Source organism: Schistocerca serialis, chromosome 6 (genome assembly GCF_023864345.2).
Source record: "Schistocerca serialis cubense isolate TAMUIC-IGC-003099 chromosome 6, iqSchSeri2.2, whole genome shotgun sequence".
NCBI lineage: Eukaryota > Metazoa > Arthropoda > Insecta > Orthoptera > Acrididae > Schistocerca > Schistocerca serialis.
This window is the reverse complement of record NC_064643.1, coordinates 486332157-486352220: the sequence shown is the minus strand read 5'-3', so window position 1 is coordinate 486352220 and position 20064 is coordinate 486332157. Positions and strand designations below refer to the sequence as shown.

The 20064-nt window shown below is 43.4% G+C and overlaps 1 protein-coding gene across 1 annotated transcript in view; it reads right to left on the bottom strand.

Moving 5' to 3' along the window:
• Positions 1-20064, bottom strand: part of LOC126484945 (cytochrome P450 4C1-like) — a 299145-nt gene that overhangs the window by 93754 nt on the left and 185327 nt on the right. Inside the window, exon 3 of the mRNA XM_050108545.1 lies at positions 2287-2460. Within this exon, the coding sequence (XP_049964502.1) occupies positions 2287-2460 (174 nt within the window). The remainder of the gene's footprint in view (positions 1-2286; positions 2461-20064) is intronic.

The window sequence follows — 20064 nt, the reverse complement described above, 5'->3', positions numbered from 1 at the left end:
TGGTAGACATTATTTTCTAGCCATTTTTACGTTCTCGCTGTGAGCCCAGAACTGAAAAGAGCGACGTGCCGCGATCGACAGGCGTACTAGAGGCACTGGCCAACACATCTGTGCAAAGCTTCGTCAGATTTTCACTGTGGTTTCCATTTCGCGCCCGATCGGATCCTACTTTTCCGAATACCCCTTGTACTTTCGTCCTTAAGTTTTGCACAGTAGTGTAATTTATTGCGATAGAGGGATGGACCGGTTATAAAGGAAGAAATGGAAATATGGACGATGGAAGCACTGAGGGGAAGCTAGGTAAGTAGATGGTGCCGTCAATATATTGCAAGAGCAAGATAGGGGAAGGGGGAAGGTAAGGCGGAGGGGTGACTGATTGTGTAGAACGTGGAAGGAGGCTCCCAAAACATGAAATATTCAAAACGGATTGATAGCAGATTTTGGCTCTTCGTTAACGTGAACCTCCACATGTAATGCCTATCGGTTTGTGATATAACTCCACTCAGTACACCAACAGTGCAGTTACTTGTAGGACAAATGTAATAGACAATTTACTAGTCTTACGGTTACATTGTTGGCTTTTTTAAAATTTTTGTATACAAGTCTATATGTAATTTGAGACATATATGTTACACTATCAGTTTAGTAAGCCTCGGCTGCAAAGTACTAACACGAATTCTTTACAGACGAATGGAAAAACTGGTAGAAGCCGACCTTGGGGAAGATCAGTTAGGATTCCGTAGAAATTTTGGAACACGTTAGACAATACTGACCCTACGACTTACCTTAGGAGATAACTTAAGGAAAGGCAAACCTACGTTTCTAGCATTTGTAGACTTAGAGAAAAATTTTGACAATGTTGACTGGAATACTCTATTTCAAATTCTGAAGGTGGCAGGGGTAAAATACACGGAGCGAAAGGGTATTTACAATTTGTACAGAAACCAGATGGAAGTTATAAGAGTAGAGGGGCATGAAAGGGAAGCAGTTGTTGGGAAGGGAGTGAGACAGGGTTGTAGCCTATCCCCGATGCTATTCAATCTGTATGCTGAGCAAGCAGTAAAGGAAACAAAAGAAAAATTCGGAGTAGAAATTAAAATCCATGGAGAAGAAATAAAAACTTTGAGGTTCGCCGATGACATTGTAATTCTGTCAGAGACAGCAAAGGACCTGGAAGAGTAGCTCAACGGAATGGACAGTGTCTTGAAAGGAGGATGTAAGATGAACATCAACAAAAGCAAAACGAGGATAATGGAATGTAGTCGAATTAAATCGGGTGACGCTGAGGGAATTAGATTAGGAAATGAGACATTTAAAGTAGTAAAGGAGTTTTGTTATTTGGGGAGCAAAATAACAGACGATGGTCGAAGTAGAGAGGATATAAAATTTAGACTGGCTATGGCAAGGAAAGCGTTTCTGAAGAAGAGAAATTTGTTAACATCGAGTATAGATTTAAGTGTCAGGAAGTGGTTTCTGAAAGTAGTAGTATGGAGTGTATCCATGTATGAATGTGAAACGTGGACGATAAATAATTTGGACAAGAAGAGAATAGAAGCTTTCGAAATGTGGTGCTACAGAAGAATGCTGAAGATTAGATGGGTAGATCACATAACTAATGAGGAGGAACTGAATAGAATTGGAGAGAAGAGGAGTTTATGGCACAACTTGACTAGAAGAAGGGATCGGTTGGTAGGACATATTCTGAGGCATCAATTTAGCATTGGAGGGCAGGGTGGAGGGTAAAAATCGTAGAGGGAGACCAAGAGATGAATACACTAAACAGATTCAGAAGGATGTAGGTTTCAGTAGGTACTGGGAGATGAAGAAGCTTGCACTGGATAGAGTAGCACGGAGAGCTGCATCAAATCAGTGTCAGGACTGAAGACCACAACAACCACAACATGCTACACTAGCGCCCTCTTCTTAACAACACGTATCATTACGATCACTTTGGACTGGGCTGTGGTTCACTTCAGATGACGAGGGGCATTGTACCCGTAAGTCAGTTTGTAAACAGTATTTTAGCAAATTTTTTTTATATTTTCAAAGTTTGGTTTGCTTTCCCCGTAAACTTTAGCAGATTCATTGTAACATTGACGTACCCATTACAGGTTTATTATAGTGTGTACGTGCTTCTGTATACCCCTTGAAAATTATGTAATATCGAAACGCCTAAGGCAAACTTCATCCAGTAGAGTAGTGTGACAGACAAGTGGAGTTTCAGGTATATAATGAAAGCGAAATTTCGCAGAAATTGACGCCAGGTGAGTGCCCGGCAAGGCTGACCTGCGTCGGCTGCGCCAGACGTCCCCCCTAGAAGCGAGTAGTCCATTGCCAGTCAGCGGTCGCAGCACTTCCATGATGTAGTCGTCGCGGTCCACGTGCGCACCCGTGCTGAGCACCAGGCGCGCATGCTCCGGGTGTGACAGCAGCACGTACAGCCGCGGGCCCACCCACACCCTGCAACAGAACAGATCGTCCGAGTGTCCGCCGCCTGTTCCACACCATTCTTTCTGGGGCACTTTAGATGTTCCTATGGGACCAAACTGCTGAGATCATCGGTCCCTAGGTTTACACACTGCTTAATCTAACTGAAACTAACTTACGCTAGGGGCAACACACACTCCCATGCCCGAGGGAGGGCTCGAACCTCCGTCGGGAGGGGGGGGGGGGGGAACCACGTGAATCGTGACAAGGCACCTAAGACCCCACGGCTACCCAGCGCGACTCGTCCTTGTCGAGTAATGCACCTTGTATGTTACACACAATGAAATATTTCTTTCACCTATACTTCTGAAATTACGTAGCATCGCATGGAGCTTCACTTGCGGCTACGTCCAGGAGTCATACGCTTTTAGGAGTGAGACTGCCTCAAGCCAAATTCTTATTACATAGATTTAGTCGGAGTGTTCACTGGTGGATCCGGAATAGTTCTATGTCTCGCTACGTTATTTAATAAGTCTAAATATTGCCGTCGTCTCACGGGGCGTCAAAACGCACGTCGATGATAAGCTGGTAGCATCACGGCGTGAAATTTCAGGTTCTACCACGCTGCGGAGCATGAAATGAAGAATCTCACATGTCAGATTTTTGCTTAGTGTGGAGAAAGGCTATTAATATCCGACATCCTTTTACGTCACAAGAAGTACTTACTTGCCCCCATATTATATTGAGTTGAACTAAGTAATTTGTGGGTTTTCTTTATCACAGAGTACGTTGTATGAATATAAGTTGTTTCAAAGCATCAGCAAAATGAAAATCTCTCGAAAACGCGTCATTTTAGCTACGATTTGTTATAATAAAGTGAAACCACATATCGGCAGATAAAGGGTTACTGTTTTCCGTGTTTTTACTATTACAACTTGTGTTCCGTGAAAGTATTTCGTTACATTGCTACGCCACAATGATCTATCATAAGCGCGTCGTTTGAATACACTTTTTCATAGTCAGATATCTAATAATGACATTTGTGTATGCAGTCTTTAGACAGTGAATATCATATACCAGGCCTCGCTTGCCATGCGGGAATTGTAACTAAGCTATAGTGTCGTGAGATGGTAAGTGCAAGGTAGCAGAATTCTTTTCGCGTTCTGGGCCATTCTTATTAATTTAATGGAAGTTATATCGTCAGGAGTCGATGTTATTTATTGTAAATAAAGTAGTTTATGCAATATATCCTGCAAATATTAACGATTGGGATGTTTCCCCAGCAATCGGAAATCTGAACTTAATTGCCAGAGTGTTTCAGAAAGTAAACACACACACTGAAATTTCTGTTTCTTATGAAACTTCGAGTAATATATATATATATATATATATATATATATATATATATATATATATATATATATATATATACCTATCTCTTGGTTTTATGGACTAACTAGAGTTTATAAGTTGTCGGTAAAAATATTTTACAGTTATAACAAGCAACTTTGAAAAAAATCTCCTCTTCCATTCAAGCGAGATTATGAAACGAATCTCGAATGTTGAAATCCATGTGATGAAGTACGTTACTTCAGAGTGATGGTAGTCAATGCAACATCGAGAATACGGATATTATGCATGAGCAGAGTGACATAAGAAACTAACTATATTCAGTCTGAAACGGAAAATGGGACGAGATTCAAGTGAGTTAACGAATAACTTCTACTAGTATGTATGTTAGCTCGCTGTATAGCGTTATTTGCTGTTCAGGCCATCGAAGACTCCAGAATATTCTTTGCAGTTTTCTCTGCTTTTATTGGGCAGTCGCTAACAGGGTTAACGCGCGTGAATTTATCATAAAGAACTTGTGTGATTTACGCGCCAGATGCCACAGGAGACCGCTGTGACCACAAAACACGATGGGCAGCACGTTCCGTGATATGTAGCAAGGCGTTGCACAACTTGCAGCAACCACGGAGGACACCACATCTTGCGTGCTTCACGATGAGGAACGCGTTCCGTGTGAGGACAGAATGCAGACCCAGTGCATCGATGATCCTAATCGACTTCGTCCACAATGCTGCCGTCAATGACCTTAAAACACTCAGACTTTGATCGGCATAAAAAGTATGCATGAAAGATCTGCACATTCTCAGGAATATTAACATTCATCTTCAAATAAAAATAGGATACGATACATCAGCAAAAGGTCACTCTTCAACACAAGTCGAAATATTCCGCTAATACTCTTCTCATTTAGAAGCAGGCAAAAATAAATGAGAAATCCAATGCTAATTATTGCACGATATGCTTTAATTTCTCTGAAATGAGAATTGCTAACTTGCGGTCAGTGCATACAGTGGTTGAACAAAAATGTGGAAACATTAAAAATAGAACACATTACACTGCCTAATACGGTGTAATAAAGCCTTTGGCCTTCAGAACAGATTCCGACTGTTCGCCCCTTTACCTGGGTGGTCAGAACTTCCCACTGCCATGCAGCGGGCCTGGGTTCGATTGCGGGCCGGGTCAGAGGTTTACTCCGCTCAGGGATTGGGTATTGTGTTGACGTCATCATCATCGACACGCTATTCTCCTAATATGGTGTCACCTGAAATGACTTGCATTTCGGCAGCCGATTTTCCCCGTTGGGGACTCATGACCATTTCATTTAATTTCATTTCCTACACTCTTCTTCTCTCCCTCACCGCAAAGTTTCGAACCTGCAGCCACCATTAACTATTAATTCAGAAAAAAGATCGGACTGTAACACCTTAAGTTGCACATTGCCGTGACAGTGCTATCACTGCAACGCTTCATCAGGCACTAGTGCACCTCTCAGGTACAGAATGACTGAGGTTCAGCAGGGAGCCAAGTCAGTCATGTTTTGAACCAATGCTATGAACGGATATCGGACTCCTGTCAACGCTATCGAGGGTAATTTGTGCACTGTGCTGTATGGGGGCAGAATCCTCCGAGCACTGTAGTCAAAATTGCGGTGATGTGTTGGCCCTAGAACAGGATTAATTGGGGAGCGTTCCGCTACCATTTTGTGAACAGCTTCCTAACGAAGTAGGTAGAAGCCAAATGGAATGGCCTTTGCTACCTACGCACACGAATTTGATAAAGAATGCTTTGGACAAACTGAAATTTGCAATGTGTCGTTGCAGGGATTGTCCTCACACAATGGACAAACACAATGGACAAACACAGGTACTGAATCGTTTAAAAGGAAATCTTATTGCATTATTCCTGCAAAACAATGGCGAAGTCAATGAACGATGAAGGTGGGTGGCTATTGCCCACCATTCTCCTCAAAAAAAAAAAAAAAAAAAGCACAAAGGCTCAATAATATTGTGTTTACTGTGGTGCCCAGGGAAAGACGTGAAATTTTTCCTCGTGTTCACAGAATATCCTGGACAATGCGATCTGTGTGTACAGGGCCCTGTCGTCTTGTAACTCTCCATCACCTCTGAGGAACAAACGCTGGACCTTATCAGTCAAAATGGTCACAAAATGCTTGCAGGTAATGCGGCATTGCAGAATCACAATGCGCCGTAAGGAATACCGCGATATGACTGCCCAAAACATCGCCGAACCGCAGCCATGTTTCAGTCTTTGGACGTAAACTCGGCCAGAAGTTGGAACCAGTGTGAAACAAGGCTCATTCGAACGAATTACTTTCTCTATTGTTCCATACTCCAGGTTTTATGGCTTCGGCACCACATTTTCCTGTTACGGGCATTTACATCACTGCTGACTGATTCTAGTATTCCAGCTCGCAGTGCAATGCACTTCATATGGAGCTCCATTCGTGTTCTTTTGGTGCTCACAGGGTTTGCGAGTGCGAGATTCAGTGCTGTAGCGACTTTTGCAGCTGTCTTTCTTTTCGTCACAATCCCCTTATGTCACTACCACTCAACACACACTTTAACATAGTGGACGGTGTTTCTCCGCTTTCCCTGCATGCGATATAAAAGTTCGACACGGTGTCTCTTGAAACACCAAACGCTTCGAATCCTTTGGCTAGGGAATCACACACCATAAGGTCACCAACAATTTTCCATAGTTCAAATTCACTTAGCTCCGATATAATGCACTCACAACTGCACAGATCTCTGTTCCGATCACGACTGGCATTTGCAAAGTATTGAAGGCGTAGCAAAGGCGCCGTTCGCTGTCAGATATAACAGCGCAACCTAAAGGGTTGGCTAGTATGTGCATTTACGTTCAAGCATGCGTTTCTCGCGTCGATTCCATGTGTTCTACACGTTTAAGTTTATTAATTTCAGCACAGTTCTGATAATCTTAATAGGTTACCATCAAACAAGATTAGCCTTCTGATATTAGCAAAACCATATGACTCCAATTTTTTAACAATTTTCTGAACAATAAGATCGTCGGCGTACAAGCAGCTAGCGGTTAGGCGCAAGGCGCGGCTTGGGCGGCTGAGGCATCGCTTATTCTCTCAGTACTTGGTAGTAACACGAATACTCAACACCACCCTAAATGTAAAATCCAGGATGGAATGTAACAATGTAATGAAAAGGATAGTTGCTACTCACCATATAGCGCAGATAATGAGTCGCAGGAAGGCACAACAAAAGACTGTTGGAAAATTAGCTTTCGGCCAACAAGGTCTTTGTCAGAAATAGATAACATACACACATTCACACACTCGCGCAAACGAAAATTACACACACATGACGACAGTTTCTTTCAGTCTGGCTCCAACTGCCAGAGACTGTTCTCATGTGTACGTGAGTTGCGTATGCGTGTGTGTGTGTGTGTGTGTGTGTGTGTGTGTGTGTGTGTGTGTGTGTGTTTGTGTGTGTGTATTGTGTGTGAGTATGTGTGTGTACGTTATCAATTTTTGACAAAGGCCTTGTTGGCTGAAAGTTAACTTTCCGAAGGTCTTCTGTTGTGCCTTTCTGCGACTCACATCTCCGCTATATGGTAACAACTACCCTTTTTACTATATTGGAACGCCATCCTTGTGTAGTTACAAAATGCTAAGGATGTTATGTATACTTCAAAACACATTAAATGCTGAAACAACTCTTTGGACATACATTTGGTCGGACGCCGGGTGAAGCGAATGTCGCAAACGATTTGCAACACTACACTGCTGTCCTTCATGCACACAGACACTTATTAGTGAACTTAAATATGAGGTATGTCACCATTCACGTTTATGACGGCTTGAGCTCTGCTGGGGACACTTCTTATGAGGTGACTGAATGTCTGTAAGTTAATGGTAGCCCACTCTTCCTCAGCAGCAGAAACCAGAGAAGGAAGTAATATTGAACGCTGGGATCTAGAGCAAAGTCGACAACTTAACTCATCACAAAGGGGTTCTGTTTAGTATACAGTGCTGTAAAATGTATTCATATCATTCCACATGCAGCGTTTTCTTACGATCAATACGGGTACCACACCCTAACCACCGAAAACATCCCATGACGTAACAGTACCTCTCCTGTATCTCACTGATGGCACTATACATGAGGGAAGCAACGTTGTCCAGGTATTCGACAAAGTGGAACCATTCCATCGGACTGACACAGGATATAGCGTACTTCTTCATTCCAAATCACTTGTTCCCACGCTCTCACTATCACTCACACTCGCTCTTTACACCATCTCAAGCATCGCTTAGCGCTGACTACAGAAGTTTGTGGCTTAGGTGGAGCTGCTCGACATTTATACTCTATTCTCTTTACTCCATACGCACAGTCTCTGTGGTAGCTGGACTGCTGGTAGCTCTTTGTATTTCACGAGTGATTCCTTCTGCTGATTTCAGTCAAGTTTTCACAACCACACTCCACAACAGTCAGCAGAATCTGTCGGTCACTATATGACGTCTAACTTGCCTTAGGTGTGGTTGTTCATTCACGTTTCGACTTCGCATTCACATCGCCAACAGTCGACGTGGGCAACCTTAGAAGTTTTGAAATGTTCCTAATGGATTTGTTATTCAAGTGATACCCAACGACTCGCCCACGTTAGGGGCCACTGAATTCCCCTGACCAACTCAATCTGCTGTTGCTCTCCTATACTGAAGACACAGTACTGGCCGCCTCCTGTTATACTGGCTGGTCCTTTTCATCTGAGGGCTACAGGTGACGGCCGCATTATATAGCGGTGTCCAGGTACTTTTGATCAGATAGTGTATCCTTCTTCGACAATCATCTGCGTGTGATAAATTCTGCAATCGCGGGTGAACAATATCTGACGCCATTGTTCAGAGGTCCTTTCGATGTGATAGTCGCTCACTTTATTCGTATCGTACAGTGCTCTATGTTTTTTCTTCTTTCCATTAATCTGTTGTTCGTAGCCGGCCGCGGTGGTCTCGCGGTTCTAGGTGCGCAGTCCGGAACCGCGCGACTGCTACAGTCGCAGGTTCGAATCCTGCCTCGGGCATGGATGTGTGTGATGTCCTTAGGTTAGTTAGGTTTAAGTAGTTCTAAGTTCTAGTGGACTGATGACCACAGCTGTTAAGTCCCACAGTGCTCAGAGCCATTTGTTGTTCGTAATGGACGCCTGGAAGCCACATCGCTCGTGTGAACGCGTTTGAGTAGTGTGTGAGTCGACGCAGCCCTCCCATTGATAGAGCGTAGTTCTGCTGCAGTCTTCCCCGGACGCCTACGAGCCATAATCTATAGGTACCGGTCAGCAGATGGCGTCGTTGACGACGGGTGACCTCTGCATGCAGATGGTTCAAATGGCTCTGAGCACTATGGGACTTAACTTCTGAGGTCATCAGTCCCCTAGAACTTAGATTTACTTAAACCTAACTAACCTAAGGACATCACACACATCCATGCCCGAGGCAGGACTCGAACCTGCGACCGTAGCGGTTGCGCGGTTCCAGACTGAAGAGCCTAGAACTAGAACCGCTCGGCCACTCCGGCCGGAGCCATGCAGATCTTAAATGTTTCGTGTCGCAAGAGAAAGCTCAATGTCTGAATGGCGGCTACAATATTTCGTCGATAACTTTCCATGTTAACAACCCTTCTTGCCGTAAACAGATAATTCGCACTTATTCTGAGACTGAAAGGACATTGCCTGACATAATGCCGTGTTGAACAGCGTACGGAGGCTGCAATTTGCCGTTCTGAACTGAGGGCGTTACGTGCTCTACTGAACTGTATTCGATCAGCTACAAGCCATCTATCGCTATGAAACGACGAACACCTAAACGTTTTTGAAGGAATGCAGGTGTATGCAGTAGCGATGTAAGTGACATGCTGGGCACTCAGTGAAGTGACTAAAATATCTAAAAACTTGTCGGAAATGTTTAATCAAAAACAAAATAATGAGCTATTAATGTCTTCGTCTTAATTTTAGCACATATTGCATTCACAGGTGGGAAATGAATATTCCCTGAGTTAAAATGAAACTGGCAATATTAACCACCATTTCTCTTTAATACTGACAGTAATCTTGACAAACGATAACAAAATACATAAAATAATTTACTATTGCGAATACGAGTTACTGTACGTAACACGGAGTTTGAACTGCTGACATCTTTGGAATGAATGGAAGTTCATGCGATGCTGACCTAACTGAGATGTTCGAAAGTCAGTAAACTGACTGAAAGATTTTGACATGAAGAGGGAAATTTTAAACGTGAGCGAAATAAACAGAAAATGTTATTTCCTTAACCATCCTATGTAATGTTTTAAAAAGAAATTAAAAGAAAAATATTAAAATGTATTTCATATCAAAAATTATCGAAATGAGTTAAGTTCCTGCCAGAGGGTTCTTCGAACCACTTTCACACCATTTCTCTACCGATCCGCTCTCTAACAGCACTTGAAAAAACAAAAGCTTTAAATTCTCCGTCCGATTCCGATTTCCCTTATTTTATTAAGATATCCATTTCTCCTCACTTATATAGGAGTCAAAAATATATTTTCGCGTTCGAAGGACAAAGTTGGAGAATAAAATTTTGTGAAAAGATCATGCCTCAACGAATTACGTCTTTATTTTAATGATTGCCACCCGAACTCGCGTATCGTATCCGTGATTCTCTCTCCGTCTCTCTTTCTCTTTCTCTGTCTCCCTCTCTCTCCTACTTCGAGACGGTAAAAACGACGTCTCCTTGTTTGAAGTTTTTGGATGTCCTCATTGAAATGTCTCTGGCAAGGAGCGCATATCGCACAGCAGTACTCTAGCAGGTACGGGCAATCGTAGTGGAGGCAGTCTCTTTAGTAGATCTGTTGCATCTTCTACATGTTTTGTAAATCAAACGCAGTCTCTGGTTCGTCTTCCCCACATTATATATGTGATTATTCCAATTTAAATCGTTCATAATTATGATCTCTAAGTATTTAGTTGAATTGAAGGCCTTTACATTTGTGTGATTTATCGTGCAACCAAATTTAATAGAATCCTTTCAGTACTCATGAGGATGACCTCACACTCTTCATTATTTAGAGTCAATTGCCACTTTTTGCACCATACGAATAGCTTGTCTAAGTCATTTTTCAATAGGTACTGATTTTCTGATGACTTTACTGGACGTAAATGACAGCATCGCGGCACACAATCTAAGAGAGTTGCTCATATTGTGTTATAAACAGCAGAAGGCCTACAACACTTCCTTGGGGAACGCCATATATCAATCCCATTTTACTCGATGACTTCCCATGAATTACTACGGACTGTGTGTGACCTTTCTGACAGGAAATGACAAATCCAGTCGTACAACTGGGGCGATACTTCATAGGCAGGCAATTTGATTAGGTGCCGTATGTGAGGAACGGTATCGAAAGCTTACGGGAAATCCAGAATCATGGAATCAGGATGGCTTTTTCCCCTCAGAATAGTGCGTCAGTTGGATGTCTGTAGAGTACCATGATGAGTGCTATATGTTCGCATCCATAAGAATCTTATAGTTTGAGAGTTAATCTCCGACATTCTTACACAAACTGGTCACCAGGAACTGTGTCAGTACTCTTGCGTTATAGTATTTCAGAATTTACGTGGAAATTACATAACAGGTTGACAGTCACAATCACTTGTACCGTAGTCGACCAGAAGGCAGTTGTGTGACGTCGAGAGTTTCAAGAACACGAGCGTAAACCGCAAAGGCGAACCGCAGTGCTCCTCAATTACAGGCAGGATGGCGTTGCAGGTAATTGATAGTCTAGAGCTACTGCGCGAAGCTCTCGACAAAGTGCCCGTACTATAACGTAATGCAAAGATCCCGTTGTCGCTGACACCTTGAAAGACTTTCCTCGGGTGTAAGTTCACTCATTGGATGTGAAATTGATCTCAGGGATGCTTGCTCGATATCCGGACCTGCTATGCCCTGCTTTTGTACTCAGGCCTAGCTCACGAGCGCGCTCTTCGATAGTATTTATTCGAATCGGCAAGATTTGTACGCAATATATGACATGAATGAAATAACTGATCATGAATTTCTGTAACGCAGCAAATAAAAACTTAACAACTGGGCAGGCATACAGCAGTAAGAAGAAGATAACGTCGTGAGCAGTACAAGTAATACGAAGGTTGTTCAGTAAGTAACGCAACACATTTCTTTTCTCGATAAATTTCAGTAAATGAAATGCGGAATTTGTTGTGAGACGAAGTAGAAAACACCCCGCTTCAGACCCTATAGTTTCATGAAGTTCAGACATGTGGCAGCGCTATTCATAGCCTTGAAAATGGCGTCTGTAACGGACGTGTGTTCCAAGCAGGGAGGTGTCATTGAGTTTCTTTTGGTGGCACACCAGAGCATCAAAGATATTCAGAGATGCTTGCAGAATGTCTACGGAGACCTGGCAGTGCACAAAAGCGCCTTGAGTCGTTGGGCAAGGAATCTGTCATCACCGGAACAAGGTCGGACAAACCTGCATGATCTCCACCGTACCGGCCGGCGCACAGGGCAGTGATTCGTGCAATGTAGGAACGTGCAGATACTCTCATTCGATATGATCGACGGATGCAAACGAACTTCTTCATCTTCCTGACGACGCAAAGCCTCACACAAATCTGCACTCCCGAGAGGAGCTCACAAAACTTCCTCATCCGCCCAACAGCCGGGATCTCGCACCTTCCGACTTCCATCCGTTTGCCCCACAGGAAGCAATACATGGATGATGAGTAGGTTATTGATATAGCAACACGCTAGCTACGACCTCGATCAGTAGAGCGGTACAGTGCGGGCATAGAGGGCCTTCCCGTAAGGTGACGTAAGGCCGTCGCATTGAACGGAGGTTATGTTGAAAAATATAGTTTTGTAGTGAAAAGGTGGGGATTAATATGGTGTCTTGGATCCTGAATAAAACCAACCAGCTTTCAGAAAAAAGTATTGATTGAACGCCCCTCATAGATAGGATATGTGGCGTTGATCTTTCTTTTCCTTGGCAATACTTTTAGAGCTCATCATTATTATTACTAGTATCTTTTGGAGCATATTACTGGTTATTTTTGCAGGCTGTCTTTTTGTATGGATAGAGAACTGGCCTACTGCATAACCCCCAAACTGGTGGACCAGGTTTTTTCATGAGGGATTTCATCCCCTAGAAAGATTGGCTCCAACATGCCTCAGAGTTCTTCCCACCCTTTGACGAAGAAGACGGAAAAGGAGTAACGAAGTATAGCAAGAGACTCTGAATAACTTAGTTCATCCATCGGCTCTTGCGGATAAGGAAAGAGGTAGAAAGGAAAGGGAATGACAAGTCGTTACGCACACACTTCGTCTGGCTTCTCAGACACAGCGTGTTCGCCAAAGGAGACCCTGCCAGCAGCTGTACTACCACTGATATAGCCCCGAGCTTCATCTGAGCACGCGAACCTCCTCGCCTGCACCGACGGTGCTGAAGCCTGGGACGATAGCGAAAGAAATTAGAATAAACTGCTTGCCACTGAGATGGATTATTTAAGAAGAGTCTGATGTTGTAATAGAATAAGAAAAGGTGTAATCCGACAAAGGATGAAAATGCGTTGTGATGTCTGTGACGAAATCCAGCAAAAACGGCTGATGTGGTTTGGCCATGTCAATAAGATGAATGGATACAATCCCAGCGGATGAAATTGGAGTGCCCACGATGCAACTGGCAAAATGATGTGGAAGAGGCAATGGAAGCAAGGAATATGAAAGTTGAGGAAAGATAAGACAAAAGAAGATGGCGACTGGGCGCAGAGAAGTCGCCAGCCGTAGATAATTCGCAAAAAGAAGAAGACCTTCTGTGGTTTCAAAAAGAAATGAATGAGACGGGGAACGTTGAGTTTACTCGTTTCGAAGTTACTTATTTATACTGCTAATGTATTATATCTGCTCGACAAGGTCCTCTAGTATCTCACAAGGACCCCATACAAAATTCAATATGAATTTAGTTAACATTATTCAATACATAGCAACAAAACAGGGAGGTTGTGATATAATCAGGTGCAGCCATATTTATGACTGTTCCGGAATTGAAATAGGCATGTGAGACAGACACATGCACTAGACTTACACATAGGATATATGTAGCAATTCATCTAAAATAACAGGAATAAACTGAAAATTCGATATACCCTAGAGAGCAGTGTGGAGTACCAGGGAGATGCTCGTCGGCATGTTCGGCGAATTCGTCACCACCATATTCAGAGGTGCTAAAATATAAACGTCATTAATGGCCAGAAACCTTCCATGTATGTATGTAACCATCTTGCTCAGCAGCTCTATATCACTGTATGAGTCGATTAGGATACGGGAGAATGCACATTAATGATTAGTGACATGATGGCTGATGGCCAAAATCTATCAGTTCCGTAAAAATTCTGTTCTCTGAAATTATTCAAGTGGATTCAGTGAACAGAAAAAGACGAGATCCGTGCAATTAATATGGGTAAAATGAACTGCGTTAAGTTGAGGACACGTCGTAGGTAATGGCCAATATGTATCAGATTCATAAAAATTCTGCTACTCCGAAATTATTATAGTTAGGCACGCGTACAGGGATTCACTGAACTCAGGAAGAGACCTCAAACATAGTTAAAATTAACTAGATTTAAGTTGGAGGATACGTGGCGACTGACGGCCTAAATCAATCAGTTGCGCAATGGGAACACCATCAGAATTTAGTCCAAACGAATAAACGGAGTGCAGTTTGTGGATAAAAGGAAAACATAATGTCTTCACAAGAAATCGCCCTCGTCTTTATATTGCAGTTTCTAACACAGAGCGTCAGACCTAATAGTCATTTACCCGAACGCATAAATGTATACGTAGCTATTTCAGTCACGTAAATTTACTCCAAAATACCGTAGAAATAAGATTCTCAAATACTACGCAATTTCACAATGAACAACCGATATGAACTAATTGAAAAACCTAGTCGATACAAATTTACAAAAAGCTTTGTTTACAAATTCACAACGAGAGCACCCACCTCTATCCCGAATGGCTGGTGAGGAACAAAGAGGCACTTGTTACCTATACGTGCAACTTATTCTAGAGCGGAGTGTTCACTTCCCGTCACTGAGCTATGTCTCTAGTCCTATCCATGGTTGTTGAAAAGTCACGCTGGAACTACCCGACAATGGCACTATGCTACTTTCTGATTATAAGGGAGTGTGCTTCGAAACATTCAAGTGTTACCAGTTACACAAACACATGCACAGGAAAGAGTGGCATGGGAAAGAGACTTCATCAGGGAAAACAATAACCAAACAAACCACAGACTGTGGTTTACTGGCAGAACACATTGCAAATGTAACATGTCTGCTAAAGAGACTGCTTACACTACACTTGTCCGACCTCTTCTGAAGTACTGCTGTGTGGTGTAGGATCCGCATCAGATATGATTGACGGAGGACACTAAAAAGATAAAAATTCAAAGAAGGGCATCTCGTTTTTTATTATTGGCAGTCATTAAAACAACGCGTTTTTCCTGCGGCAATATCGTCTCATGAAACTTCAGTCACCATCTTGTCTTCAGAATGGGAAAATATTTTTTTGTCACCCACATACATAGGGAGAAATGATCATCATCATAAAATAAGAGAAATCAGACTTCGCATGAAAGATTTAAGTGTTCATTTTTCCCGCACGCTGATCAGGATGGGAACGGTAGAGAATAGCTTCAGGGTGATTCGATGAACGCTCTGCCAGGTACTTAATTGTGAAGTGCAGAATAATCATGAAGATGTAGATGCAGATGAAGTATATACAAGTGGATTCTTCTTTGCCAGAGGATAGGGGATTATGGAGACAGCGAAGTGAAAGAGAAAAATTGAAAAATGGAAGTAACAAGCTGCTGACAACAATTTGTGGCGCAAGTTGCACACAACTTTAATGAAAGTAGGATATATTGTACGCTTTCAACCCTTAGAGACCGAATACCACCTCGGACAGAACAAACATAGGAAAAAATCAGCGATCTTCTTCTTTAAGGAGCCATATCAACATTCGCCAACAGTTTTTAACGGAAACGCAAGGGAAAGTTAATGGGAACGATCAGACAGGTATTGAACCTCGTTCTTCGCCAGTATGTGTTCACTGTCTGAATCACATAGTCACTCTACCCAGTGCCAATCACAAAAGAGATCAACCAGGGTTGATAGATGGATATTTGAACTCCATTTCTAACCAACGCAAGTCTTCTATCCTCAAAATTAACCAGAAGTATAATCCAATAATAGACTTTGGGCCTCATGAATACTGAATGCGGGCATTTCATGTAATATATTACGCCAACAAATGTACTTTCTCGTCCGTCCGGTAATACCCTGCTAATACGGAACTTACATCCTGCCTTGATAAGTTCTTCAGAAGCAAAACCTGCCCTGAAGTGATGTGTAATGTTCCTCATCTGCGGTAAGCTGCGAAATATCTAGCTGTACTACACCTGCCGACAGGGTGCATGATATTATAACACTCTCAATGCACGGAGGGGCAACTATGAGCCTGAATGGTGAGAGCAGCTGGTGGAGTTGAGGTGAGAGGCCAGGAGGCTCCAGACAAACGAAGGTGCAAATGTAACATGTTATTTATTGAAACATCGGCGCTGCGTGGCACACCAGGTCAGTAACCGGATCGTCCCTGAATTCTGCTGTGCTGGCTGCCTGCACATCTCGTTACTCTGACGTGGAGCCTCCATCAAATACCGGCCCCGTTACTTAAGCTGACCATGCGGTTTCCGTACCGGCAGCATGCATAGTCGACGCTGCTGTATCTACTGTGGGCTGGGCGATGCCTGGCTGCATCACGGTGACGGATACCCAACACGATGGGACTCGTCTCCCTGATGACGAACGATGCTGGTGTGCAAGGGCAACAACTCGCTGCCCCCTGACAGGAGTCGGCTGTACTAATGCAATTAACTTGGGATGACCAGCTGCACCATGGTAGTGAATCTGAAGCGGGACTTAATGCGAAGAGACATTGCTTGCCATGGCCTCGAGTGGTGACATCTACTGAGGTCCATGTGGCGATCTCGTCCGTCACAGTCCCATCGTCCTGGAAGAGCTGCGAAGCTAAGAATAATTTCCTTGCAAAGATGCCCAGTTCTTGTCGTGAACAGTGGTACACGTATCGTGCAAATACACCACTACCAGTCACTTATCCTAAAAGATCTCAGCCACAGTCAGTGTGGAAATCTGTTTTGCCCTTCATCTAGTATAAATAACAATAATTTCATGTAACTCAGTGGCCTGGTGCATGTATTTCTATTGGACGTTTCTCCAGCGAGTTGAGCGTCCCTTACCAATTATCCATCCAGGGAAAGGGGACCGTACAGTTCTAAGCTGAATTCACACCACGTGCTGTTTCTGGCGATTCCTCAAATTGTGGTCCGACCAGGTTTGGATCCAACACCCTCACCTTTCAGGTACAAGTTTTACCGCTCAACTACCAGCTGCCCTAATCTCAACAGTACCGCTAAGTTCGCTGTTTCAGCAAACTAAACTGCCTTGCAGTGCTGTGTAGGCCTTGTTGAATATTACAGTGGCCACATACCGCACTCGCTTGCCATCAGCACCCGTGCAGTACTACTACGTCGTTGAGGCTCCATTAATATATCCAAATATTATCGGTTCAAAATGGCTCTGAGCACTATGGGACTCAACTTCTGAGGTCATTAGTCCCTTAGAACTTAGAACTAGTTAAACCTAACTAATCTAAGGACATCACACACATCCATGCCCGAGGCAGGATTCGAACCTGCGACCGTAGCGGTCTCGCGGTTCCAGACTGCAGCGCCTAGAACCGCACGGCCACTTCGGCCGGCTAATATTATCGGTATGCTACGTTACTCTGCTCTGTGAGAAGACCCAGTTCCTCAGGTCGACCTTAAAAACCGTTTCGTATTATGTTACCACTATGTGTTCGTACAAAATACAGAGAAATTTTAACCAAAACAACTGGCGGTTTGCCCATATGTGTTAGATACTACATCAAGTCTTACTTACTATGCTGCTTCCTGCTGCTTTTCTTATGACTTCATTTAGCAGACTTGTTTTGCAGTTCTGGCTGTTTAACCTTCACGGCTTGCCTCATTGCTTCCTGTCTTCTTAACACTAAATCTACATTTTTTCGCTTCCAGACTACATGGTTACACACTCACCCTCTCTTCTACTCTAGGGATCCAGTCTACTGGAATTTGGGCTCTTGGTGGTTTATGCTGACAGTCGCCTCTCTGCCTCAAAAGAATAAAAGCTACGCACAGGAGAGCTAGAGCCATCGTGTAATTGGTATTACTGCACTCAAAATCACCATCAAGCCTCGTTGTCACCCTCTGAACTGCTCTACATACTGCATTACCTGTTTGGATGAAATGCGTCCTTCTTGTGCAGCAATGAATCGATCCAAAGAATGGATTAGGTCAGGTCATAAAGATGATGTAGAAATATTATATTTGGCGCTGGCAATAATTCCAAAGGTTCATCTGGTCAGCACAATTGCGGTTGTAGATTTCCACTTGCCTGATTTGCACAATCGTGGCTGCTAGCTGTAAGGAAGGCCTTGTTATTTCGCATGTGGTCCTATTGTTTAATATCCCACTTCCCTTACGTTAAAACCATGATGCCTTTTTTGAGGTTTCCCTGATCGTAACAACAAGTCAGTTCTACCAAGTCATCATGATCCAATGAGAATCTGCTTGCTGGACATGCAACCTGGGATCCACGACATCTCTTAGACAGTCTGGTCCCTTTTTGTCAGACTAAGGGCATGTTCTCAGGCTGGTTTGTGTTACCCCGGTCAGACACACCGTGGCCTTCCCCCTTTGAAAATGTTGTGACTCCTCCTCCGTCATGAGCGCACGCTTGCTACCATCTTCCGAAACTAAATCCCGTGGAACCACACCTGCACGAATTTTCCAAGAACTCCCCTCTTCACTGTGGTGTGAATGGCTTAGTACTTAAAACTGTGCGTGCCTCCCTGTTACCGGGACTCGAATTACAAAATACGCAATAGTGCTCGGTCAGTTTTCACTTCTAATGATGCTATGTGGTAAGAGAAGAGTAGGTTTTGTAAGTTGGGTTGCATGACTAGGCTTAAATCAGGCGGTAGCTCGCTACGTGCTTTCTGTAGCCCCTTCAAATGTTCATCAAGCGACAGAATGCAATACTGCTGTGAACCATATTCTTTCCACGCTTACCCTCCACGTATCGCAACCTAAGGACAGGGCCAAATACGAGGGCTATTCGGAAAGTAAGGAACGATAGGTCGCGAAATGGAAACCACAGTGAAAATTACTGTTTTATTTCCGACTGTTAGCTACATCTTCCAACTACTTCTCTACACAGTCGCCGCTCAAACTTAGACATCTGTCCTAGCGTTGTACCAACTTTTCAATTCCTTCGTTATAGAAGACAACCGAAAGTGCTTCTCGACAATTTTATTCTCTGGACTGCAGCTCGTTGTCTGTGTCAACATATTATCTTCATAGCCAGTGGTTCATTTGAGCACAGATGAACCTCAGGGGTAGTCAATTACGGGCTGTATTGTGGGTGATCAAACACTTCCCATCGAAAACGCTGCAGGAGCATCTTCATTGCCTCTGCAGAGTGCGACCTACAATTGTGTAGAACGAACCGCATTATAGTTATGTGGATTGCATAGCTTCAGGCAAAATCTTTCACCAGGCCCTCATATTTGGCGGGAGACGCTACTTTCTAGCCATCTTTACGTTCTCACTGTGAGCTCAGAACTGAAAAGAGCGACATGATGCGATTGACGGGCGTACTAGACACAATGCCCAACGCATCTGTGCAAAGTTTTATCATATTTTCATTCTATTTTCCATTTCGAAACCGATCGCTGCTTAGCCGGCCGCGGTGGTCTCGCGGTTCTAGGCAAGCAGCCAGGAACCGTGCGACTGCTACGGTCGCAGGTTCGAATCCTGCCTCGGGCATGGATGTGTGTGATGTCCTTAGGTTAGTTAAGTTTAAGTAGTTCTAAGTTCTAGGGGACTGATGACCACAGCAGTTGAGTCCCATAGTGCTCAGAGCCATTTTTCGATCGCTGCTTACTTTCCGAATAACCCTCGTATCACCCCACCTCCCTCCTCAGAGAACTAGCACGCCCGTTCACAAACAACAATAAAAATAGAAAAAACCTTTACACTGACATAACTTATTCACAATAATCCTATAGATACGCAAACGTGTAAACAAAAGAAATCCTTGACG